Raw genomic sequence first — 26,402 nt, 5'->3', positions numbered from 1 at the left:
TAGTTGAAGACTGTTTGATGGGTGTGGCTAAAGTTGCCTTTTTTTTCCTGACCATTTAGATTTAACATTCAGCTCGAAACAGGAAAAAAAAAAGTGTGATGAGGAAGTGACTCATGTCCGCAGTTTAGTGTCAACACAACTTTGTCATCATATTGATCTGAACACAACTGAAACATGGAGTCTGACCTCAGAGTCTGCAGTCTGCAGTCTGGACTCTCCAGAAAACCACACAGATGAAGAAATCCTGAATTGTACAGGTGGTTCTCGCTCAGGTCCAGTTCTATCAGATTAGACGGGTTTTTCTTCAGAGCTGAGACCAGTACTTTACAGCTGATCTCTGACAAACTGCAGTCCTCCAACCTGCAATCAGAAAGAAATGTGTGTTCAGGAGCAGTGATGCAGCTGGAGGTCCAGGAACTTGATACATTCAGTCTGGTGGGATCTGCCCTTATGACAGACTAACAGATGACATTTTCACTGTTTAGCAGTTTCTCTTTGATTTTGACCCAAAACATTTGTTGGTAAATTAAAATGAAATCGATTTTAAATGACTTTATACTGAAGTTAATACATACAAGAAGTTGAAATATAATTCATCATCATGAATTAATAATTACTAAATCACTTTTCAAAATTCACGGCAGAAATGTATGGAAGCATTTGTGTCTCAATTAAAAATAAAATTCTATCTTGGAAATGCTTTTTCATTTTCACAACAAAGCTGTATACTAAAATTTAAATTGAAAAATCTTTTTTTTCTTTAACACTGCTCATGCTCTCACTAAATTGAAATTATAAAGAAAATGTTATTTGACATTTCATTTTCAAAAAGTTATCTGGTAAATGTATAGCAAAATTCAATTAGAAATATGTAATTTGACGGTTAAAATGGATTAACAGAAATGCTTTTCATTTGACAATATAACTGCACCAAATGACTCAAAAATAAATGTAATAATCCATTCTTCAAATTTGTTTGTTCATTTTCTACTTTAACACCACTCATTCTGGGACATTATAGAAGTGATAATGCAAAGAGGGGATTGCATTTTCGTTTTCACATTCACAATAAGTGTTGCGCAATTCATTTCCAGTCAGCAGATCCAGGGGGAAGTGGGGGGATGACGTCAGTTCTCACTCGGTGTGACCCTCTAACTTATTTACATGCAGCTTCTTTAGTAAAAAGTCCAGATGTGTGAAGGTCAAACATCAGCCTGTGGCTGCATCCAAACCAACTGAAGTTTCTGCACCAACAGCAGAAAAAGTCCACTTCCTCTTTCTGCTCAGCTCTTCTCTAAACAGCACTGAATCATGGGAGAATTTCAGCAGCATCATGCTGGAAAGTCTTCCTCCTAGTTTTCAGGAGATGATCTTCCAGTCCTTCTCTGCTGCAGCCCTTCAAGCAGAGACTTTCAGCTCCAACAGATCAAAGCAGAGAGAAGAAGGAAGTGATGAGGAAGAGTCAGCAGCAAATGTTGGACATTGATCCCTGATCCATGACTTCAGCTCTGAATGAAGAGTCAGAAGCTGCTGGGAGCTTTGATGGATGATGTGATGATGTTTGTGGATGAAAAGGTGAGGATGTTTGTGGAGGATGTGTCTGTCAGAGCAGCATCCAGCTGCAGCATGACTCTGTCACTGTCTGCTCACAAACATCAGCCGCTGGACTCTCAGCTGCATCTGCTGAAACACAGCAGGACTCAGAGTGCATGTGAGCGTTCACGGCTACTTCTTCTGCACGCACTTTATAGGAGTCTGTTGGAGCAAAGACACAAAGAAGAGCTGATGGCTGCAAGCAGAACTTTGTGGAGCACAAATGTCAGCAGACAGCTTTGAAACAAGCAGCTGCAGGAAGAAAAGAAGAAGTTCTTCTGCAGATCTTTGAAGAGAACAAGCAGCTGCAGGAAGATGCTGCTGCAGATCAGAATCTGGACATTTCTGCTCACTGTGGGTCAACACAACTTTGTCATCATATTGATCTGAAGATAACTGAAACATGGAGTCTGACCTCAGAGTCTGCAGTCTGCAGTCTGGACTCTCCAGAAAACAACACAGATGAAGAAATCCTGAATCCTTCAGGTTCTGGTTCACACTCAGGTCCAGTTCTATCAGATTAGACGGGTTTTTCTTCAGAGCTGAGACCAGAACTTTACAGCTGATCTCTGACAAACTGCAGTCCTTTAACCTGAAATCAGACAGAAAAGTGTTTGAGGAAATGACTTTAAAATGAAGGTACAACAGAGGAGGAATTATATAATATCATTTGTCCTCATGAATTATTATTTACTAAATATATTTTTAAAATGAATGTCAGAAATGCAGATTGAACTGACAGTTAGAAAATGAGTTTTTTTAATTAATGAACCAAAAAACATGACAATTTAAAACCCAACAGATTTTGCTTTGGTTTAAAGCTATGATTTCAAAAATGTCAGATTAAACTGCATTTCTTCATCTTGACTCCTAAATTGTAAAAAGCATTTTCAAATGATCACATTGCAAAGTGAATTGTTCATTGAGAAATGAAGATTTCTTGAATTATTGTTAAAAAAAAAAAAACTACCAAAGGAAAATCTTGATCACATTTTAATGGATACGACACAAAATCAATGGTACAAAGAAAGTTTAAACCCCCTGTAGATATTTTACAAAGGAGGAAGATTCAAGAAAACAAAGCTGCTGATTCATCAAAACTTGGAAAAGAGTTAACAGAAAATCCTCCTCTTTTAAATACACAAAAAAAAACAGTGCTACTGTTAGACACTAGTTGGGTTTACAGGGACATAAGCAATCGGAATATAAACCTAATCAGAATAAAATGCTTAATTTAAACACACTGTTGGAATACTCTGCCCTGATCAGTGATTCTTTCCCATCGACATAGGCAGGTTATGCTGATTGTTGATTGTGATAAATTACTGCTCTGGCTTTTACGTCATGCACAGACAGTGTGGCGCTCCAGAGAAGGAAAACGTGTCCCTGAGCATAGCATCCGGACTCGTAGCTTTTTGTTTGTGGGCAGGGGAGGGTGTTTTCTTAAGGTGTGGGTTCCGGAGGAGACTTTGGACCGCAGTCCATCCAGCTTCTCTGCGTGAGCAGTCTGTCCGACCCAGGACAACCGTGTCTCCTGGAAGAACTTTCTTAAAGGAGCAAAGGAGCTGCTTTGGGACGGTGTGTGAGCTGGCGGAGGTGGCTATTGAATGGAAAAATGCTACTCTGCACAGTCCTGAGAAACAGTGTAAACTTTAAAGTGAATATGTGTATCCAGTCGTGTCCCGACAAAATAAAGGCTGACGTTATTTGCACATATTTACGTGCAGCCAAGATGCACATGGCAGCATTTCCCGCATGGATTTTAACTTTAAAAAGCATTGCAGTACTGAGTCCAATTGTGTCATGTTCTGAGATGGAGATGCTAATTAACGCTTTTATATCATCTCGTCTTGATTACTGCAACTCCATCTTCACATGTTTAAGAAAGAAATCTTTAGAACGGCTCCAGATTGTCCAGAATGCTGCTGCAAGACTTTAAATCAATTCTTCCAAGTTTTTACACGTCACAATGTTGTTAATCCAAGTGTACTGGCTCCCCTATCTGCTACAGAGTGCATTTTAAAATCCTGGTTTAAGCTATGTCATATTTTTTTTATATTCTGTTTTACTGTGAAGCATTTTGTTATTTTTATCTTGAAAGTTGCTATACAAAATTATTATTATTTTTTTTTATTTTATTTTTTCTTCGAACTTGTTCTGTCCAACAGCTTAGCAAACAGATTAGAGCTGAAGGCTTTTTGTGTTACAGGTTTTACTATCACAAAAAGAGGTTATATAGCTTCGAGAAAACTAGAGTGTAGCTTTGTATAAACCCGTTTTTGTTGTATTAGTTTTTATTTATTTGTTACATTTAGTGTGTGTGGGGAGGGAGAGGGGAGAATGTGAGGGGAGGGTGGAAGAGTGTAAAAGGAAGAGGTGAAAAGGTGGGGGATACAAGCACTGATTTGAATAAGTTATTATTTTAAGCTGTTACAATTCTACCAGATATGCCGGAAAGAAAAATGTTACATCAAAGGTGAAAATCTGACACTAAGATGAGCGAAAAAAATCTGTCCATCAATACACTGTGGGTAAGGAGGAGGGATGAAGCAGATAGGGAGCAGTGTGGCAGTGTGCACGTGCACGTGGGGGTGAGGATACATGCATGCTGCCGACGTGAACCGTGTGTTCATAAGGGGAGCCAGATCCCACCCAGCCAAACCAGCCAGACCAGGAGAGGGGAGGAGAGCCCCCCAGGCCAGGAGCCCCCCGAGCATCCGCACCCAGGCAGCCCGGGAGGAGGGGAGGAGGGGACCGCCCACCCCACCGGCCAGGCACAGAGAGGGCCCCCCTACAGGGCCCCCCCCCCAGTGCCCAGAGGCACAAGCGAACCCAGTGTCCGGCCCCCAGGCCACAAGACAGGAGCGCTTAGCCGTACCAGGCGGCAGCCATGGGGGCCACCGGGCACCGGACACCGAGACAAGGGCCAGGGCCCCCGGAACCCATGAGCCGTCCACCACCCGACCGGCGCCCCGTCTCCGCAAGCCAGCCCAGGCACGCGACCTAAGCAACCCAGGGATCGCCACGCACCCACAGCCACCCCCCACAACCATACAACCCTAAACACTACAACCCCCCCCCCCGCCATAATATCTGAGCCCCCCTCCCCAACCCTCTCAGTGCCTTCCCCTCTCTGTGATGGGGAGGGAAAGCCCCAGAGGGTCCCAGCAAGCCAGCCCCCAGGTCCGTCCTACCCATGCACTCACGCACACATACTCACAATCATCTGGTTACCCTCCCCACCCCCCGCTGCCACGCAGTAAACCCCCCCCCCCCCCCCCCCCCCCCAGCCGGCCGACCCCAGCGCCACATGCCCGACCCTTTCCGCAGCCGACAGGATTCCCATAACCCCGGCCGCCCTGAGAGGACAAGGCGGGTGAAGACCGGCCGCCCCCCCCGCCGACCCCACCCATGTATGGAGGTGTGGGAGTGATGTGTGTGTGCTGCTGGTAAAATAGGAGGTCCTCAGTGTGGGGGGCCCCACCGCTGTCAAGCCGCAGAGCCCCCCACTCCGGGGTCCCTCTGTGAGTGGTGTGTATTTGCTGTGTGTGTGTGTGCTGCTAGCATGCAGTGTGTGGAGGAAGTTAAAATTGTGGGGGGGGCCAGCGAAAGGTGAGCATGGATGTTTCACCGTGCCCCCCTCCACCAGACCCCCTCCACAAGGCCCTAGATGAATCAGAGTGTCTAATATGCAAGTAAAAAGCGTGGAGGAGGGCGGGTGCCGACGAGAACCCAGAGAGGGGTATCCCCAGTATCCCCCGCCAGCATACCCCTCCCATCCAGTTCCCGGAGCCCTATGTGCCTGTGTGCAATATTTGTTTGGGTGAGAGTGGGGAGGAGCAGGCGGATGGGCACAACCGGGGGAGTAGGCTCCCCCGAGCGACCGGCCCCCCAGCCGGCCGCGGTAGGCGCCCCCCCTCCCAGAGCGGCCAGGCAGCCAGAAACGGCAAGCCAGCCGCCGTTGGAGGCTAGAGCCTCGTAGCGCCGAGAGACAGCCAGCAAGGAAGGGTCCCGGTGCCAGAACGGAGGGGCAGGGGGTCCAGCCCCACCATTCATACCTTGGCCTCCCTAAGGACTAGCACGCCACCCCCCCAGCCCCCCCCCAAATAAATAAATAAATTAAATAATAAATAAATAAATAAATAATAGTAATAATAATAATAATAATAATAATAATAATAATAATGAAATAAACCCACCCAAGTGAACCCCTTAACCCCTGCTGTGACTGCGGCGTCGACCCCCGAGGGGCCAGGCCACGCGCCAACTACCGGCCACGGGCGAAACACCGGCCATGGGCGGACGACCCCAGGCCCCAGAGCCCCAAGCAAAATTGTCTGTCGCTTTAAGTAGTCTAAATTCCTCTTTTACTGTTCTTGTACTTCACAGCTCAGGAAACCAACTATGAATCTGACTCATCAGATTCAGAAGTGATCATCAGGAGTCCGAGGTCAGAGGAATTCAATACAGCTGATACATTAGTGAGTGGTACTTTTGTTGTTACAGTTGTCATACTTTAAATTCTAACTTAAAGAGAAAATGCTTCTAAATCTTACATGGAAGCCATAATTTTGCGATAACACATACAAAAATATCATTTAAATTATGGAAAGATGTTGCAGTGTCCTGGCCAACACATATTTTACGAACTTAAGAAAACAACTTTTTGGGAGAAAGTATACTATGGGAATGATCTTTCCTCCTGTCTTAAATTACTCAGAATAATAGAATCCAAAAAATGTTGTTCCAATTTGTTCAGCTCTAGATCTATTAATCAGATCTCAAGCACTCACTGATGTATATTAATATATAATTTTTTTCACTTCCAGCTATGGGAACCTGCAGATGTAGAGCCAGGCACTGATTCAACAGCTCCTGTAATTGTGGCTTCTAAAGACAGTCTATGGTTCACACTTTGCCTTGTCTGAAAAGACTGTCACACAATCAGTGTCTTCAACTACATAAAATTATGTGTCACACTGACCTACAGATCCATGTTTGTGTAAAGTAGAATAGTTTTTCTTTCTAAATCTGTCCTATTTTAGCCACAACTTAACACTTAAACTTCTGTAACCTAACCTTGTTATATTTGTTATTCATATCTTACTTTCTAACTTACAGAAGGTCCCAGGAACGTCATCATGCACAATGGAAACTACATGCTATAGGTATTAAATTTTACTTTCTATAATTTCATGATTAAAACATCAACAAAATAAATTTGTGTTTCAATTTCTTAGTAAATATACTGAGCTTTATGCGCCCATTGCAATTGAGGATGAGGATGACTCAGACAGGGTTGAGTGCAACCATGACATTGAAGAAGATGAAGGGTAAGAAACTATGCGCTAAATTCAACTGTGGCTATTATTTTTCCTTGTCTAAAATGTCTGCTATCCTGTATCATGTAATATAGTCATGATTTATCTGATGACAGGATGGACAAACCATCTATATCTGAGATAATGGCAAACCTGGCCCTTGAGATTGACCATCGAGCTGTCAGCAGATTAGAAGGGTAAGAAACTATGCGCTAAATTCAACTGTGGCTATTATTTTTCCTTGTCTAAAATGTCTGCTATCCTGTATCATGTAATATAGTCATGATTTATCTGATGACAGGATGGACAAACCATCTATATCTGAGATAATGGCAAACCTGGCCCTTGAGATTGACCATCGAGCTGTCAGCAGATTTAACATCTGTCGCTCTGACATCTGGAATGGAGCAGTCAGAGGATTTAAAAGAGCAACATTTTCAGAGAAGAAAGACATCTTGGTGAAATTCTCTGACAATGAAGGGACACTTGAGGAAGGTATCGATACTGGTGGTCCCAAGAGAGAATTCCTCTCCCTTCTGATGAAGGAGCTGAAGAAACGGCCCATATTTGATGGACCCATGGAGAGCCGCTATCTGGTCTACAACTCAACAGGTTTTGTTTTGTACAATGTCTTAAAAGGAAAAACAAACACATTTCAGTCATGCAGTGTTTTTTAATATGGAAACTGATGCAATACTTTTAACTCTGAATTTTCTTGGACAGCTATCCTAGAGGATGAATACTATTTAGCAGGCAAGATGATTGCTGTGTCCATTGTACATGGCGGACCGGGTTCATATTTCCTCTGAAAGAACCTAATCAGTTACATCTCAGGGCAGGACAGTTTCAAGGCATCTGTAGGAGAGATAACAGATGAGGAGATAGGGAAAGTCTTAAAAGAGGTATGAGGATACTTGATAGAAGGGTGTGAAATTCTAAATATGAGTATAGAGCGTTATGTCCACTTACACCATTCTTTCAAATGATCCATATGGCATCACCGCTTTTATAATTATGGCCCGCAGCACTCACAGAGTGCAAGGACCATATTGTAACTGCTACGAGGGTCGACCCCCAAAAAGGTCCAAAACGTCAAAAAAACGCGTTTAAACGCCAAAAAATGGGGTCAAAAGTCGCCCAAAGCACACAACGACACGACAATTGTGTAACGCAACAAAAATAGACACACACACGCACAACACCAACGCAAAAACGACAAAATTGTAGTCGCAAAAATGACGACAAAAACACGAAAAAGCCAAAATAAGCCCCAAAAAGCCCTCAAAGAACGGGTTTAAAGCCAAAAAGACATGCCCAGCCTATAGTAAAAGACAGGCCGCATTGAAATACATAGGCCACCTGACTGCAAAAACTTCTATATTGTTTTTCGAATGTTTATTATGGCCCGCAGCACTCACAGAGTGCAAGGACCATATTGTAACTGCTACGAGGGTCGAACACTCAAAAAGCTCCAAAACGTCAAAAAAACGCGTCAAAACGCCAAAAAATGGGGTCAAAAGTCGCCCAAAGCACACAATGACACGACAATTGTGTAACGCAACAAAAATACACACACACACGCACAACACCATCGCACAAACGACAACGTTGTAATCGCAAAATGACGACAAAAACACAAAAAAGCCCCAAAAAGCCCTCAAAAGAAAGGTTTAAAGCCAAAAAGACATGCCCAGCCTATAGTAAAAGACAGGCCGCATTGAAATACATAGGAAATCCTAACCGCAAAAACTTCTATATTGTTTTTGCTTCGTTTCATTATTATGGCCCGCAGCAGTCATAGACTGCAAGGACCATATTGTAACTGGTACGAGGGTCGAACACTCAAAAAGGTCCAAAACGTCAAAAAAACGCGTCAAAACGCCAAAAAATGGGGTCAAAAGTCGCCCAAAGCACACAACGACACGACAATTGTGTAACGCAACAAAAATACACACACACACGCACAACACCCCCGCACAAACGACAAAATTGTAGTCGCAAAAATGACGACAAAAACACAAAAAAGCCCCAAAAAGCCCTCAAAAGACGGGTTTAAAGCCAAAAAGACATGCCCAGCCTATAGTAAAAGACAGGCCGCATTGAAATACATAGGCCACCTGACTGCAAAAACTTCTATATTGTTTCTGCTTCGTTTCATTATTATTCTTCTTCTTTCTTTCTTCCACTTTGAGCCAAAATTTGACCCCCACCACATACCCGAAAACTCACCAAAATTGGCACACACCTAGGATAAATTGAAAATGAATTTTCGGCAAAGAAAACGTCACCCCCCCCACGATGATGACATCACGGCGAGCAATCCCGTCAAAAAAATGAATGGGCCGAAAATCGCTTATGGGGCCAAAAAAAAATATTTCAAAATACAGTTACGAAACCAAAACAGGCGTGTTGGAGATATCCCAAAGAAGTTATGAAATTATTATGGGATGGCCACACGACCTGCGGCTTGGCGGCCATTTTGTGGCGAACTCAGAGAAATGGCGATTTTCGTGTTTTTTGACAATATGGGAAAATGACACTTTTGTTTAAGCGATTGTCAAGAAATTGCACACACATGCCAAGACCCTGATTCTACAACTACCAAAGAAGTTTCGTTGACCTTTGACCTTGGGAAGGGGCAGCCATGTTGAATTTTCTTAAAAAAGCACCTTTAGTAACGTATACAAACGAAAACTCGTCCTAGGGATTTTTATCGATCTTTTTGAAACTTCTCGGGCATCAATGGCAAGCTACTGTGGACAAAATGTTGGAATTAGAAGTTGTAGAATTTGAAACGCGTGCGCGTGGCGAATTCGCAACCGTCGCCATTTTAGCTAGCTCGCACATATTTTATCGGAATAGCCTGAAACTGAAATATGCGATACCCTGGCCCACACTGAACAAAACAATGTCACATACGACAAAATCGATAAAGGAATGTGGCCGTGGTAAACAAAAAACCGTCGCAAAAAAAAGTGCTGACTCGGCAAAAAAAATTTTTTTCTGATTTTATTTTTAAGAATCGGCTAACGAAACCCAGATAACTTTGTCGGGTATATCCAAAGAAAGTTTTGGAATCATTACATGATGGCGACACGACCTACGGTTTGGCGGCCATTTTGTGCCAAAATCTGCCAATTTGCGTTTTTCGCGTTTTTACACGATATAGAAAAATGAACTTTTTTTCGAGCGATTTTCACGAAATTTGACGCGCATGTCCCTAGCGTAAGTCTACAATCACCTCTGGAGTTTCGTCGACCTTTGACCTCGGGAAAAGGCGGCCATCTTGAATTTTCTATAAAAAACACCTTAACCACCAGATTCAAACGTAAACTTGCCGTTGGAATTTTCTTCGATCGTCTCAAAACTTTTTGGGCATCAATGGCAAGCTACTGTGTAAAAAATGTTGGAATTAGAAGTTGTAGATTTTGAACGGCGTGCGCGTGGCAAGCTAGCAAAGTGGCGCACTGTTATAACTCCCATGCATTTCAATACAATACAGTGAAAATTGAATGCATGCATTAATGCCTGAAACTGAATACATTGAAAAACACTGGATATGGACATATAAGGAATGTGGGCGTGGTTAGCATAAAACCACTGTTGCTAAGGACAACAAAAAGTTTACTTTTACCGATTTGTCCGAAACTGACGTCAATCTGTTCGTCATCCCGAGGGGACCAAAACATAAAATGGTTGCTATGGAGATAAAATCAACAGAAAAGCCGCCATTTTGGAAAAAGTGGGTTTTTTATCAACTTATGACACATAGCTCTCACCAATGGAGGAATGTGTTTTTCTGAGTCAGTTGATGATGCAGATCGCTATGCTAGCACTTTTAGCTATGTTAGCATAACTAGCATAGTTAGCATAATTAGCATTTTAGCTAATGTGTTTTTCTGAGTCAATTGATGATAATGATTGCTATGCTAGCACTTTTAGCCACATTAGCATAGCTAGCATAGTTAGCATAATTAGCATTTTAGGTAATGTATTTTCTGAGTCAATTGATGATGCTGATCACAATGCTAGCACTTTCAGCCACATTAGCATAGCTAGCATAGTTAGCATAATTAGCATTTTAGATAATGTGTTTTTCTCAGTCAGTTGATGATGCTGATTGCTATGCTAGCACTTTTAGCCACATTAGCATAGCTAGCATAGTTAGCATAATTAGCATTTTAGGTAATGTGTTTTTCTGAGTCAGTTGATGATGCTGATCGCAATGCTAACACTTTTAGCCACTTTAGCATAGTTAGCATTGTTAGCATAATTAGCAAATCCAGCCTTGACTAGCTTTTAATTTGCGGGCTGTGAGGGCAGCGGTGGTGCGTAGAGTTGGGCGTGGAAGGCGGGTTGCGTCTGCGGGCCATACAACGCCGCTTGCGGCTTTAATTATTCTTCTTCTTTCTTTCTTCCACTTTGACCTCAAATTTGACCCCCGCCACATACCCGAAAACTCACCAAAATTGGCACACATCTGGGATAAATTGAAAATGAATTTTCGGCAAAGAGAATGTCAACCCCCCCACGATGATGACATCACGGCGAGCGTTCCCGTAAAAAAAATGAATGGGCCGAAAATCGCTTATGGGGCCAAAAAAAAATATTTCGAAATACAGTTACGAAACCAAAACACGCGTGTTGGAGATATCCCAAAGAAGTTATGAAATTATTATGGGATGGCCACACGACCTACGGCTTGGCGGCCATTTTGTGGTGAACTCAGAGAAATGGCGATTTTCGTGTTTTTTCACAATATGGGAAAACGACACTTTTGTTCAAGCGATTTTCACGAAATTGCATACACATGCCACAAACACGATTCTACAACTACCAAAGAAGTTTTGTTGACCTTTGACCTTAGGAAGGGGCGGCCATCTTGAATTTTCATGAAAAAGCACCTTTAGTGACGTATACAAACGAAAACTCGTCCTAGGGATTTTTATCGATCTTTTCGAAACTTCTCGGGCATCAATGGCAAGCTACTGTGGACAAAATGTTGGAATTAGAAGTTGTAGAATTTGAAACGCGTGCGCGTGGCGAATTCGCAACCGTCGCCATTTTAGCTAGCTCGCACATATTTTATCGGAATAGCCTGAAACTGAAATATGCGATACCCTGGCCCACACTGAACAAAACGATGTCACATATGACAAAATCGATAAAGGAATGTGGCCGTGGTAAACAAAAAACCGTCGCAAAAAAAAGTGCTGACTCGGCAAAAAAAATTTTTTTCGGATTTTATTTTTAAGAATCGGCTAACGAAACCCAGATAACTTTGTCGGGTATATCCAAAGAAAGTTTTGAAATCATTACGTGATGGCCACACGACCTACGGTTTGGCGGCCATTTTGTGCCAAAATCTGCCATTTTGAGTTTTTCGCGTTTTTACACGATATGGAAAAATGAACTTTTTTTTGAGCGATTTTCACGAAATTTGACTCGCATGTCCCTAGCGTAAGTCTACAATCACCTTTGGAGTTTCGTCGACCTTTGACCTCGGGAAAAGGCGGCCATCTTGAATTTTCTATAAAAAACACCTTAACCACCAGATTCAAACGTAAACTTGTCGTTGGAATTTTCTTCGATCGTCTCAAAACTTTTTGGGCATCAATGGCAAGCTACTGTGTAAAAAATGTTGGAATTAGAAGTTGTAGATTTTGAACGGCGTGCGCGTGGCAAGCTAGCAAAGTGGCGCACTGTTATAACTCCCATGCATTTCAATACAATACAGTGAAAATTGAATGCATGCATTAATGCCTGAAACTGAATACATTGAAAAACACTGGATATGGACATATAAGGAATGTGGGCGTGGTTAGCATAAAACTGCTGTTGCTAAGGACGACAAAAAGTTTACTTTTACCGATTTGTCCGAAACTGACGTCAATCTGTTCGTCCTCCCGAGGGGACCAAAACATAAAATTGTTGCTATGGAGATAAAATTAACAGAAAAGCCGCCATTTTGGAAAAAGTGGTTTTTTTTTAGCAACTTATGACATATAACTCTCACCAATGGAGGAATGTGTTTTTCTGAGTCAGTTGATGATGCTGATCGCTATGCTAGCACTTTTAGCTATGTTAGCATAACTAGCATAGTTAGCATAATTAGCATTTTAGGTAATGTGTTTTTCTGAGTCAGTTGATGATGCTGATCGCTATGCTAGCACTTTTAGCCACATTAGCATAGCTAGCATAGTTAGCATAATTAGCACTTTGAGTAATGTGTTTTTCTGAGTCAGTTGATGATGCTGATCGCTATGCTAACACTTTTAGCCACATTAGCATAGCTAGCATAGTTAGCATAATTAGCATTTTAGGTAATGTGTTTTTCTGAGTTAGTTGATGATGCTGATCGCTATGCTAGCACTTTAAGCCAAATTAGCATCGTTAGCATAATTAGCAAAATCAGCCTTGACTAGCTTTTAATTTGCGGGCTGTGAGGGCGGTGAGGTCGGCGGTGGTGCGTAGAGTTGGGCGTGGAAGGCGGGTTGCGTCTGCGGGCCATACAACGCCGCTTGCGGCTTTAATTATTATTATTCTTGTTTCTAACGGATCCGTTGAGCTCAAATTTGACCCCCGCCACATACCCGAAAACTAACCAAAATTGGCACACACCTGGGATAAATTGAAAATGAATTTTCGGCAAAGAGAACGTCACCCCCCCGAAGTCGATGACATCACAGCGAGCGTTCCCGTAAAAAAAATGAATGGGCCGAAAATCGCTTATGGGGCCAAAAATTTTTTTTTTGAAATACAGTTACGAAACCCAAACACTTGTGTTGGAGATATCCCAAAGAAGTTCTGAAATTATTATGGGATGGCCACACGACTTACGGCTTGGCGGCCATTTTGTGGCAAACTCAGAGAAATGGCGATTTTCGTGTTTTTTCACAATATGGGAAAACGACAATTTTGTTCAAGCGATTTTCACGAAATTGCACACACATGCCACAAACACGATTCTACAACTACCAAAGAAGTTTTGTTGACCTTTGACCTTGGCAAGGGGCGGCCATCTTGGATTTTCAAAAAAAAGCACCTTTAGTAATGGATACAAACGAAAACTCGTCCTAGGGATTTTTATCGATCTATTTGAAACTTCTCGGGCATCAATGGCAAGCTACTGTGGACAAAATGTTGGAATTAGAAGTTGTAGATTTTGAACGGCGTGCGCGTGGCGAATTCGCAACCGTCGCTATTTTAGCTAGCTCGCACATATTTTATCGGAATAGCCTGAAACTGAAATATGCGATACCCTGGCCCACACTGAACAAAACAATGTCACATACGACAAAATCGGTAAAGGAATGTGGCCGTGGTAAACAAAAAACGGTCGCAAAAAAAAGTGCTGACTCGGCAAAAAAAAAATTTTTTGGATTTTATTTTTAAGAATCGGCTAACGAAACCCAGATAACTTTGTCGGGTATATCCAAAGAAAGTTTTGAAATCATTACGTGATGGCGACACGACCTACGGTTTGGCGGGCATTTTGTGCCAAAATCTGCCATTTTGAGTTTTCCGCGTTTTTACACAATATGGAAAAATGAACTTTTTTTCGAGCGATTTTTACGAAATTTGACGCGCATGTCCCTAGCGTAAGTCTACAATCACCTCTGGAGTTTCATCAACCTTTGACCTCGGGAAAAGGCGGCCATCTTGAATTTTCTATAAAAAACACCTTTACCACCAGATTCAAACGTAAACTTGTCGTTGGAATTTTCATCGATCATCTCGAAACTTTTTGGGCATCAATGGCAAGCTACTGTGTAAAAAATGTTGGAATTAGAAGTTGTAGATTTTGAACGGCGTGCGCGTGGCAAGCTAGCAAAGTGGCGCACTGTTATAACTCCCATGCATTTCAATACAATACAGTGAAAATTGAATGCATGCATTAATGCCTGAAACTGAATACATTGAAAAACACTGGATATGGACATATAAGGAATGTGGGCGTGGTTAGCATAAAACCACTGTTGCTAAGGACGACAAAAAGTTTACTTCTACCGATTAATCCGAAACTGACGTCAATCTGTTCGTCCTCCCGAGGGGACCAAAACATAAAATGGTTGCTATGGAGATAAAATCAACAGAAAAGCCGCCATTTTGGAAAAAGTGGGCTTTTTAGCAACTTATGACATATAACTCTCACCAATGGAGGAATGTGTTTTTCTGAGTCAGTTGATGATGCTGATCGCTATGCTAGCAATTTTAGCCACATTAGCATAGCTAGCATAGTTAGCATTTTAGGTAATGTGTTTTTCTGAGTCAGTTGATGATGCTGATCGCTATGCTAGCACTTTTAGCCACATTAGCATAGTTAGCATAATTAGCATTTTAGGTAATGTGTTTTTCTGAGTCAGTTGATGATGCTGATCGCTATGCTAGCACTTTTAGCCACATTAGCATAGTTAGCATAATTAGCATAATTAGCATTTTAGGTAATGTGTTTTTCTGAGTCAGTTGATGATGCTGATCGCTATGCTAGCACTATTAGCCACATTAGCATAGCTAGCATAGTTAGCATAATTAGCATTTTAGGAAATGTGTTTTTCTGAGAGAGTTGATTATGCTGATAGCTATGCTAGCACTTTTAGCCACATTAGCATGGCTAGCATAGTTAGCATTATGAGCAAATCCAGCCTTGATTAGCTTTTAATTTGTGGGCGGTGAGGGCGGAGAGGGCCGCGGTAGTGCGTAGAGTTGGGCGTGGAAGGCGGGTTGCGTCTGCGGGCCATACAACGCCGCTTGCGGCTTTAATTCTATTTATATTTGAAATGTAAAGTACTCTATTGTCTCTTCTTTTAGATTTAGAATGCACCTTCAGTGCAAATTCTGCAGGACTTGATGGTGCAGAACAGTGCCATGTTGCAGACTGCTGGTTGCTTCAGGCGTGTTGGGTCATGTGAGGAAAAAACACGGCTAGTAGAGGAGTATCTGATAGTGATGGGACGATGATACCTCAAGGAGTGTATTGACACACTAAACAAACTGTGTCGGCACTGTATTGATACTGTGTTGGTCACCCAATAGTGACCCCTGCAGTAGTTATAAAATCATTGCAGGTAAAGAAATTCCTTGTTTGTGTAAATGCTAAAACTGAGATGGTATGTAAAATATAGCAAATTAGAGTAAAAATTCAGAGTTACAATTTCTTTAACTTTTTATGTGCACATTTGACACTTCTTGGAGCGTGTCTGTTTATCTCACTTACAACGCATGGAAGACGCAGGTGTTGTGGAATTTGTCTGTAAATATATTTTTTAATGGGGAGGGAGGTTACCCCTTATTTTTGTTGATGCGAATTTCTTCTTATTTGTTTTTGCCAAATATGATAGTGTTTAATGAATAGGTTAGGTTTATATAGTGTGCATTTTATTAAATAAATATATATTTAAACAGAGGGATTTTTAGAAAGTACCTGAGTGAATTTTAAACTTTACTTTCTCTGCTTTATCATTTAACAGGTCATGTTCTGTCCTTTCTGTGGGGTGAACCTTTCATGCATCCTGGTATACTGTAGCTCATGCTACAGAAATGTCAGGTTCCTATTGAGTCTTCAAGATGAAGGTACATTTTTTTTCATACTGTTAATCATATGAATCATATGAATATGCATCCCTTTTACTTTACATCTTTGAATTATAATGTAACAAAAAATAATTAGCAACTCCCCAGCTTAGTCATTTCGAAGCCTCTAATATAGTATCCTCCTTTTAAACCCTCAGGTCATGAAGCTACTTCACTGGATGGACTTATCAAGAAATATTTCACAGAGGGCCATAGTTATGAAATAATAGTCGACTTACTGAAATCAAAACACAACATATCAGTCAGTCTTCGCAATCTAGAACGAAGATTAAAAGATGCAGGCCTGACCAGAAGACTGAACTACACTCCAATTGCTACTCTGAGGACAGCTATTTCTGAGGAGCTAAAGGGATCAGGCCATCTTTTAGGATATAGAGCGATGTGGCAGATTTTGAAACAAAAAAAACACTCTTTTGTTGTCAGACGAGATGATGTGATGCACCTCATGGCATAGCTGGATCCATGGGGAACAGAGAATCCCAGCAGACGTAGATTTGTTCGAAGGGCATATCATTCAATGGGACCAAACGAAACCTGGCACGTTGATGGGTATGATAAATTAAAACCTTTTGGAATTGCAATAAATGGCTGCATTGATGGCTTCTCCAGAAAAATTATGTGGCTGAATTGCGGAAAGACCAACAACGACCCTTCAGTAATTGCTCAATACTATGTCAACTGTATAGTTGAGCATGGAGTTTTTCCAAAGCGGCTCCGCAAAGGTTTCGGCACTGAAAATGGCACAATGGCCGCCCTTCACTGTACCCTGAGATCAGAGCATACAGATGAGTTTGCAGGTGCTAAAAGCCACATGTATGGAACTTCAACATCGAACCAGCGGATTGAAAGCTGGTGGTCCTACTTCCGGAAACAAAGGTTTTTCTTGCTTTCAATTTATTTGTTTTATTTGATGATTGTATTTGCTGTATGCATGTAGGCTAATAAATATACATTCTCCAAATGCATCCACATCATGTTTTTCTGTTATCAAAATTCTTCATTATAATTGAATTATATTTAATTATTATTCTGCCAAGTTCTTTGGCACATATCAAAAGCATACTACATTCAATTAAAGCATAATTCTACTTATTCACCTTCATATGTGTAACAAATATTTTTCTCTATGCAGGAGCCAATTTTGGATGGATCTTCTCAATGACTTGAGGGAGCGACATCTCTTCAATGGCAGCCCTGCACATACAAATTTGGTGTGATACTGCTTCCTGGGAGTTCTGCAGAAAGAACTGGATGAATACAAGCATTATTGGAATACGCACACCATTCGTCCTGTTCGCCAATCCCGGTGCCCATCTGGTAAACCTGAGGCAATGTATTATGTACCTCAAAGGTGAGAATTAACAGTTTTCTTTATAGTATTTTGGTCTTTGTTCCAATTTACTGATAAGAACAAAACATTGTCAGGTGTATTTGGGGTGGGGATTGTGGTATAATTAGGTCCTTTGTAAGGATTTCAACTCCTGAAGTCACTTATATTAATTCCATAGGTTGAGGATAATGTTGAGAGGGACATAAATTTTCTATTCTGAATTATATGCTGAAACTGCTGGATTCCTTTGTTCTTCCATGAAGCAAAATTAATCATGGTTTTGTTAATTAAAATGTCAGGGTTATTCCAAATGGTGGTAAGTTTACATGGAAATAATGTGAGGTTGTTTTTTTTAAGAAAATCCCACCAGGATCAGCCATTTTTGTACATAACACAATCTGTTCGCGGAGTAGTAGTCCTGGAAGTCTGGAAGGCCTAGTCCTCCTCTATCTTTAGGTTTTTTAATAGTTTTTAAACTGATCCGTGGGGGTTTACCTTCCCAAAGGAATTGGGAAATGAATGAGTCTAATGATTTGAACCAAGTAGTTGGAGGTTTGGAAGGAATCATTGAAAAAAGGTAGTTAATATTGGGGAGAATCGTCATTTTTATGGTTGCAACTCCCCCGATTAGAGAAATGGGTAGAGTTTTCCATCTAGTGAGATCAGCCTCGGTTGTTTTAAGTAGTTGGGTGTGGTTTAGTTTGAATAGATCAGAAAGCCTAGAGGAAATATTTATACCTAAGTACTTTATGTTGCCTGTTTGTATTTTAATAGATAACGGATTTAGATAATTGCAATTAATTGGTAAAATTGTGCTTTTAGACCAGTTTATGGAGTATTCTGAAACTGAGGAAAATCTATTAATAAAGGGAGATGATTTGGCAGATGGAAGATTGTGAATTTGGAGTAAATAGTAAAACATCATCTGCATAAAGACTTATTTTGTGTTCTAAATTTTTGGTTTGAATGCCTTCAATGTCTCGACTTTGCCTAATAGCAGCAGCTAGAGGTTCAATAAATAGTGCAAATAAGGACGAAGAATTTCAAGGTCTGCGGGAGTCTCTGGAATTCAGCCAGCAGCAGGTGCGGGAGCTCGCAGCGGAGAACCAGGCCCTCAGAGAGACCGTCAAGATCCTGGGCAATGACACCGCCCGTCTCTCCGAGGAGAACCGATCCATCAAGGAAACCCTCCTGGATCTTCAGTCGAGGAGCATGAGGGACAATCTAGTGGTCGCGGGGGATCCAGAGGAGGCAGGAGAAGACCCCGAGGCCACCGTTAGATCCTTTTTACAGGTCCACCTGAAGCTCCCCAAGGAGGAGGTGCAGAAGATCTCTTTCCACAGGGTTCACCGCCTCGGAGGAAGAAGGTCCGACCACCAGCGCCCGCGTCCTATTGTGGCTAAGTTCGAACATTTCAAACAGAAGGAGTTGGTGAAGGGCCGCGGACGGGAACTGAAAGGCACGCATTACAGCGTGAATGACCAGTTCCCGGCAGAAATCCTCCGCAGAAGGAAGATCCTGTTCCCGCTGAGGAGGAAGCATCTTGCTGCTGGTTCGAGAGCGATTGTGGCCGTTGACAAACTTTACGTGGACGGCCGGCTGTTCCGGGACCCGGAGATCACCCCCTGGCTGTGCTGAAGGCATTCAGATCCGCGCTGAGAACATCTGCGCTGCCCAGAAGAAACCCGCTAAACTTACTTCAATGAATGGAAAACCGGATCATCAATAATCCACACCTCGATCGCAGGAAAACAGTCTTTTTTTTTTCTTCGTCACCTCAGTCCCACTGATGTTTCTATTGTTGTTTTGTTGTTGTTTTCGTTTTCCCTTCTATCTCTTTTTTTCTTTCCTTTACTCTCCCCCCCCCCCTCTCCCCCCTCATTATATGTAAATCACCTGGAAGCAACTCATCCTCGGTAAGTATTTATTTATGCACGGAACGGGCGCGCGCACACACAAGCGCACACAGGGGCGTGCACATGCGATCCCGCACACACACGCCGACATACTGCAATCACCTCACACAGGCTCTCATAGGACGCACGCGACACGCAGCTCACATAGCCAGAAAACGTTCACGCGCACAGCGCTTCTCAATGCGGGCACGCGCACACGGACTGGTACACAAGCACTACTTAGCTTTACACCTTTTCAGTCAGAGCAGTTATGAACAGTCTTAACATCATTAGCTGGAATGTGCGTGGACTTGGCTCTGAGCCAAAGAGACTGAAAGTGTTAAATCACCTGGATGGTCTAAAAGCAGATATAGCTCTACTGCAGGAGACCCATTTATCGAATTCTTTGAATCACCTTATGTGCTGCTTACAATTTCCAGTTATATACTCTGCCAGTTACAACTCCAAACAACGAGGAGTTGCTGTTTTAATTAATAAAAATCTTAATTTTACTCATAAGGATACAGTTACTGACCCAGAAGGCAGATTTGTAATCATTAATATATCCATTCAGAAAAAGACTTTTGTATAGCGAGTGTATACGGTCCTAATGTTGACGACTCTTCCTTCTTTCACAGATTCTTCACCTCACTCTCAGTTCACTCTGACTCCACAATCATTATAGGAGGAGACTTCAACCTTGTTTTGGACCCTGAACTTGACAGACTCAGCACAGCAGCAAACCAGCGTACATGGCGATCTGCAAGTATTCTAAAGCAGTACATGAATGATCTGGGTCTCTGCGACGCGTGGCGCTCATGTCACCCAAGCACTAAAGGGTTCACCTTTTTTTCTCCAGTTCACTATTCACACTCCCGTTTAGACTATTTATTAATCAGTAACTCTCTTTTAAAAAATATTCAAAGCTCCAATATCCATCCAATTATTATCAGTGATCATGCACCAGTCTCTGTAAACATTTCTAGGGAAAAATCCACACCCTCTGGTACAACCTGGAGGTTTAATACGTCTCTGTTAAAGGACCAGGAATTTCTTGAATTCTTTAAAAAAGAGTGGGCAACCTTCTTAGACTTCAACAATACTCCAGACATCCCACCGTGCGTTCTTTGGGAAACAGCAAAGGCAGTCATGAGAGGGAAAATCATTTCTTATTCAACGCACAAAAAACGCAAAGAGAAAGCAGATTTATTAGAATTAGAAAATAAAATCAAAACCCTGGAGACTGCTTATGCTGCTTCTGCACAGGAACACATTCTGGGAGATCTGAAAAATTTAAAGCTGCAGTTAAATGACATCATTAATAAACAAACACAATTTCAAATACAAAGGCTACGACTTGAAAGATTTGAAAACTCTAATAAATCTGGCAAATTTCTGGCTAATCAGCTTAAAATTAACAGAGAAAAATCATCAATCACCTCTATTATGGACCAAACAGGAAATGTCACCCATGACCCGGTCAAAATTAATAACGCATTTGAAAACTTTTATAAAAACCTGTACACACCGCAGATCAATCCGTCAGAGCAAAGTATTGACTCATTTCTTAATAATGTAAACCTCTTCTTTCTCTTTCGGCTTTTCCCATCAGGGGTCGCCACAGCGAATCATCCTTTTCCACCTCACTCTATCATGGACATCTTCTACCCTAACATTAGCCAACTTCATGTCCTCTGTTAAGACATCCAAATATCTCCTCTTTGGTCGTCCTCTTGCCCTCCGGCCAGGCAGCTCCATCTCCAACATCCTTCTACCAATATATCCACTATCCCTCCTCTGAACATGTCCAAACCATCTCAGTCTGGCTTCTCTGACTTTGTCGCTAACACAGGCAACATGAGCCGTCCCTCTGATGTACTCGTTCCTTATCCTGTCTAACCTGGTCACTCCTAAGGAGAACCTCAACATCTTCATCTCTGCTACCTCCATCTCAGCCTCTTGTCTCTGTCTCACTGCTACCGTCTCTAACCCATAGAGCAGAGCTGGTCTCACCACTGTCTTGTACACCTTTCCTTTGAGTCTTGCTGACACTCTTCTGTCACACAACACTCCTGACACTTTCCTCCAACCGCTCCAACCTGCCTGCACTCGCCTCTTCACCTCTTTTCCACAATCCCCATCACACTGAACTGTTGACCCCAAGTACTTAAACTCCTGCACCTTCTTCACCTCAGTCCCCTGTAACCTAACGCTTCTACCTTGATCCCTCTCGTTCAGACACATGTATTCTGTCTTACTACGACTGACCTTCATACCTCTTCTTTCCAGAGCAAACCTCCACCTCTCTAGCTGTTCCTCCACCTGCTCTCTACTCTCACTGCAAATTACAATGTCACTTAATAATGTAAACCTACCCAGGCTAAATGAGGATCAAATCACAAACTTAGATTCTCCGCTCTCGCCGTCTGAACTTCATGAAGCTCTGTTACTTATGCCCAATGGTAAAGCACCAGGGCCTGACGGCTTTCCTGCTGAGTTTTATAAAGAATTCTGGGAACAACTGGCACCAACATTTTATAAAACTGTCACATCTATTAATGAGAGCCAATCAATGCCACCTAACATGAACTCAGCCAACATAATTCTTCTTCTAAAACCAGACAAAGATCCCACTAGTCCTTCAAGCTATCGCCCTATTTCTCTAATCAATGCAGATGTAAAAAATATCTGCAAAGCACTAGCACAGAGAATAGAAAAAATCACTCCTCACATAATTCACTTCGACCAGACTGGATTCATCAAAGGCAGACACTCGGATGATAATGTCCGTAGACTAGTTAATATAATAGACTTTGCCACCATTAAAAACCAGGAAATGACGGTACTATCGCTGGATGCTGAAAAAGCCTTTGACAGAGTTAATTGGAAGTTCCTTATTGCTGCCCTCCATAAGTTTGGTTTTGGAGAAGCATTCATCAATTGGATCAAAATATTATATCACAACCCCAATGCATCAGTTAGAACTAATAAACAGATTTCAAACAGGTTTTTTCTTGGAAGAGGAACCAGACAGGGCTGCCCACTCTCTCCTTCTCTTTTTGCTATATTCATTGAGCCTTTAGCTGCAGCAATAAGACAGAATGAGAGCATTATAGGAATAAAAACCAAACACAGCCATCATAAAATTAGTCTTTATGCGGATGACATATTACTGTTTTTAAGGAATTTACATTCTGTAAATGAAACGGCAATGATCATAAATGAATTCTCCTCCATATCAGACTATTCCATTAATTGGAATAAGTCTGTTTTATTACCACTCAACAGGAATATGGAACAAAGACTCACAATTCCAGTTAAAACAGGAAATATCAAATATCTGGGTATCTACTTTTCCCCCAAACTATCAGAACTGGTGCAGCTAAACCACACCCCATTACTGAAAAGCATACAGGACGATCTAACACGCTGGACCAACCTGCCTTTGTCCCTTATGGGCAAGGTAGCCACGGTTAAAATGAAAATCTTACCCAAAGTTAATTATCTCTTCTCAATGATTCCCACACAACCGCCATTAAAATGGTTCAAAACATTAGACTCATCCATATCAAGCTTTCTATGGAACAACAAACCTGCAAGAATTAGTCTAAAAACTTTAAAATCTGCAAAAAGCTGTGGAGGATTAGAACTACCTAATTTCTACAAATACTTTCTTGCAAATAGATTACAATATATCTTAAAATGGTTAAAAAATAATCCAGAAACCAACTCGTGGTTAGACTTGGAACAGGTGTTATGTGGAAAGATCAACCTGTCACAGCTACCATTTATTAGCCAAACAGTTAAAAAACAGGATTGTTTCAAAAGCATTAATATAAATGCCACCTTAACAGCCTGGTGGGAATTTCTCAAAATATCAAAATCATCAATTCAACCGTGCAAAATGACACCCATCTGGAACTACCCGGACATTCTTATTAACAAAAAAATGATTCACTTCCCAGCTTGGCAAGAAGGGGGCATAAAACAACTAGAGCACGTAAATATTGATAGAAGATTCATAACCCCCCAGGAACTTCAAGACAAACATGGAATAAATAACTTCTTGGAATATCAGCAACTTAAATCAAGTATTACTAAAAAGTATAAAATTAAAGACGACGATTTAAAGCTACCAGATGTAGTTACCACTCTGATTAATTTTTCAATGAATAGAACTCTCTCCAAAATATACAAACTTTTATGTAACTTAGATAACAATATTGCCCTTCCAACAAAAAAATGGGATGCAGATTTGAGCATCAGCACAGATGAAAGCTTCTGGTCAGAACTTTGTCTAAACACCTTTAAACTGACAAAAAGTCCAAATCTGCAGCTAATCCATCTCAAAACTCTTCACAGAATTTACTACACTGGACAGAGGATGTTCAAGATGGGTCTCAGTAACTCAGACATTTGCGAGCACTGTGATAATAATCTACCCGACAGCTACATGCACGCACTGTGGTTGTGCACTCCTGTCCAGGCTCTCTGGCAGCAGGTATGTGCCGATTTATCAGTCTGGCTTAAGGTTTCAATCACTGCCTCACCGTCACTTTGTGTGCTTGGTGACATGAGTGCCATCGATATAGAAGAAGGATTAGCATCTATCATTTTCATAACTCTTTGTATTGCCAAAAAAACTATTTTAATAAATTGGAAAAACAAGAAAAATATAAACATAAGTCAACACAGAAATCTGCTGTTTGATCATATCAGCTTGGAAAAAATGTCAGCCCAAAGCTCAAGTAACTTTGAAAGAATTCAGTCTCTCTGGTCTCCTGTGGTTGACTCCATGACTTAGGGGGTGGAGGGCTTGGTCGTCGCTGCTCCTTGCCCTTCTGCCGTGGTTTGGGGTGGGGGTCGGGGCTTCCGGTGCCTGGCGGGGGTGGTGGGGGGCTCTGTTGGTCGGGGGGTCGGGTCCGGTGCTTGGGTGGGGCGGGCTGGGGCGCTGCGTGGTCCTCTGGGCTTGGGTGTGGGGGTGCGTGGTGGGGGGGTGGGGTGGTGGTCTGGCTTGGCTTGGGGGGGTGGTCCCTTTGCCTGTGCTGGGGGGGGTTGGCGGGGGGCCCTGCTCGGGTGGGGGGGGGCCAGCGGCGCCGGATGGGCTGCCCATCTGCACCTGGGGCTGGGATCGGCCCTTCCCTGGCTCTGGGACGGGACGGGACAACCCTCTCGGGGCCCCCGGTCGCTCTGGGTGTCACCCGCTTCGGCTGCGGGGTCTGGGGTGGGGTGGGGTGGGGGGCTTGTCGGCCCTGTCCTGTGGGGGGGCGTTCTGGGGGGGAGGGGGGCCCATTATTAGTACGGGTCGGGGGGGCTAGCGGGTCGGGGTCTCCGCTGAGGCAATCAGTGGTTGCCTCGGCCGGTTGGCCTCCTCGGTCCCGTCGAAGCCTGACCAGAGCTCTTCTAGGGCCGGCGTCTGGGGGTGGGGGCCTGGGCTTGCTCCGGGGGGGGGGGGGGGGGGCGACACTTTCTGGCTCCTCTCTCTCTGTGTGGGGTGGGTGGTGCCGGGCCTGGGGTGTCGGCGCCTCCGGGGGTGGGCCCCTGGGCTGGGTGGCCCTGGCCCCTTTGCTGGGGGTGGGCTGGGGGACGGCTGTTTGACCACCGGGGGACAGTCTACCAGCTGTCCCCAACTTACCCCCTTCCTTATATAACCTCATATTAGGGTGAGGGGGTGGGGGGTCTAGCCTGCGATGCGCCTTGGGGGGGGGCTACTTGGGAGTGGCCCCCTCCTATGGTTGCCGTATGGAGTGGGCCCCCCCCCTCTTTCGGTTTTATTTGCACCTTAGACATGTAGGGTCCTTGGTAGGGGGGGTGCTTGGAGATCACTGCAAGCAAGCAGCAGATGTCCTCCTGGCACCCTACCCGCCAATTTTAACCGCACCTTAGACATTTAGGGCCCCTTGGTGTGGAGGGTGAGGGGACATCACTGTGAGTAATCAGGAGATGTCCCCTTAGTGCCCTACTCGCCAATTTTAACTGCACCCCCCTTAGTACACACACCCCTCCCCCTTCAATATATACATTCAAACATAAACACACACACATGCACACAAACACCCTCTCAAACACCCATACACGCACACACATTTTACAAGGAAGGTGGGACCTGGGTCCATCTGTCCCCTACCCCTTCCCTGGTGGGGGGTGCGGGCCCCTTGGCGATGGCGGCCGTGTCCCTTGGGTGCCGGCTCCCTGGGCCCGGCGGTGCTCTCTCCGCACGGTGGGGGGGTTCATATTACACCTGAGCCGGGGGTGTTTGTGTCCCTGGGGGGTGGGTCCTGGTCCTTGCCCCTGGGCGCTGGGCCCCGCCAAACTTCCAACATGGCCGAGCCTGGTCGGGCCATATTTATAACATCCCTTGTGGGCCGCCCTTTTTTCCCCGGGGTTCCCCCCTCCTGGGCGGGGGCGGCGGGCCCCTGCCTTGCTCCTACCTGGACCAACCGTGGGCCGGGTGGGTGGCTGCCTGGAGTGCGGAGCGGGTCTCCCTTGGGGGGTCCTGGCTCGTACCTGGGGTCGGGGTGGGGGGATGCCCGGAACTCCTGGGTGGTGGTGGGGTGCTTTTCTGGGGCTGTGGGCGTCCCTCTCCGGTGGGGCCCTGCGTTGGGCTCTTCCGGCGCGGCGGGGGGCTGCTTTCCTGGCTGGGGTGGGGCGGCGCTCTCTTTCCCTCTG

General features: G+C 43.4%; 2 protein-coding genes and 1 long non-coding RNA gene across 14 annotated transcripts in view; 1 reads left to right on the top strand and 2 right to left on the bottom strand.

Moving 5' to 3' along the window:
• The window catches only part of LOC105355350 (NACHT, LRR and PYD domains-containing protein 12-like), a 249,628-nt gene that overhangs the window by 144,120 nt on the left and 79,106 nt on the right, over positions 1-26,402 (bottom strand). For 3 of the 10 annotated variants that reach the window (XM_078933992.1, XM_078933988.1, XM_078933991.1), the window contains 2 exons: positions 2,009-2,185; positions 187-360 (listed from right to left, as the gene is read on the bottom strand). The exons of the other annotated variants lie outside the window; for them this stretch is intronic. In XM_078933992.1, coding sequence (XP_078790118.1) covers positions 187-360; positions 2,009-2,185 — 351 coding nt within the window. The remainder of the gene's footprint in view (positions 1-186; positions 361-2,008; positions 2,186-26,402) is intronic. 10 annotated transcript variants of the gene reach the window in all.
• Positions 5,935-26,402, top strand: part of LOC144987953 (G2/M phase-specific E3 ubiquitin-protein ligase-like) — a 33,334-nt gene continuing 12,866 nt past the window's right edge. The window contains exons 1-9 of one of the 3 annotated variants that reach the window (XR_013651648.1): positions 5,935-6,074; positions 6,423-6,470; positions 6,715-6,761; positions 6,834-6,926; positions 7,031-7,111; positions 7,216-7,526; positions 16,385-16,487; positions 16,646-17,384; positions 17,641-17,859. Coding sequence is in view for 2 of the 3 variants with exons in the window: in XM_078937837.1 (XP_078793963.1) it covers positions 18,805-19,476 (672 nt within the window). In the remaining variant the exon portion in view is untranslated. Of the gene's footprint in view, positions 6,075-6,422; positions 6,471-6,714; positions 6,762-6,833; positions 6,927-7,030; positions 7,112-7,215; positions 7,527-7,637; positions 9,462-16,384; positions 16,488-16,645; positions 17,385-17,640; positions 22,460-26,402 lie in introns of those variants that run through there. The other 2 variants (XM_078937837.1, XM_078937840.1) reach the window with 2 other exon arrangements.
• Positions 20,166-25,153, bottom strand: LOC144988566 (uncharacterized). Its single transcript, XR_013652497.1, has 2 exons — positions 22,105-25,153; positions 20,166-21,314 (listed from the first exon to the last, which is right to left on the bottom strand). It is a non-coding gene; the product is annotated as an uncharacterized LOC144988566 (long non-coding RNA).

The sequence above is a fragment of the Oryzias latipes genome, chromosome 2, assembly GCF_053564925.1.
Source record: "Oryzias latipes strain Hd-rR chromosome 2, Olatipes_Hd-rR_3.1".
Lineage (NCBI taxonomy): Eukaryota > Metazoa > Chordata > Actinopteri > Beloniformes > Adrianichthyidae > Oryzias > Oryzias latipes.
The sequence above is the reverse complement of the archived record's forward strand: the minus strand, read 5'-3'. Positions and strand labels throughout refer to the sequence as shown.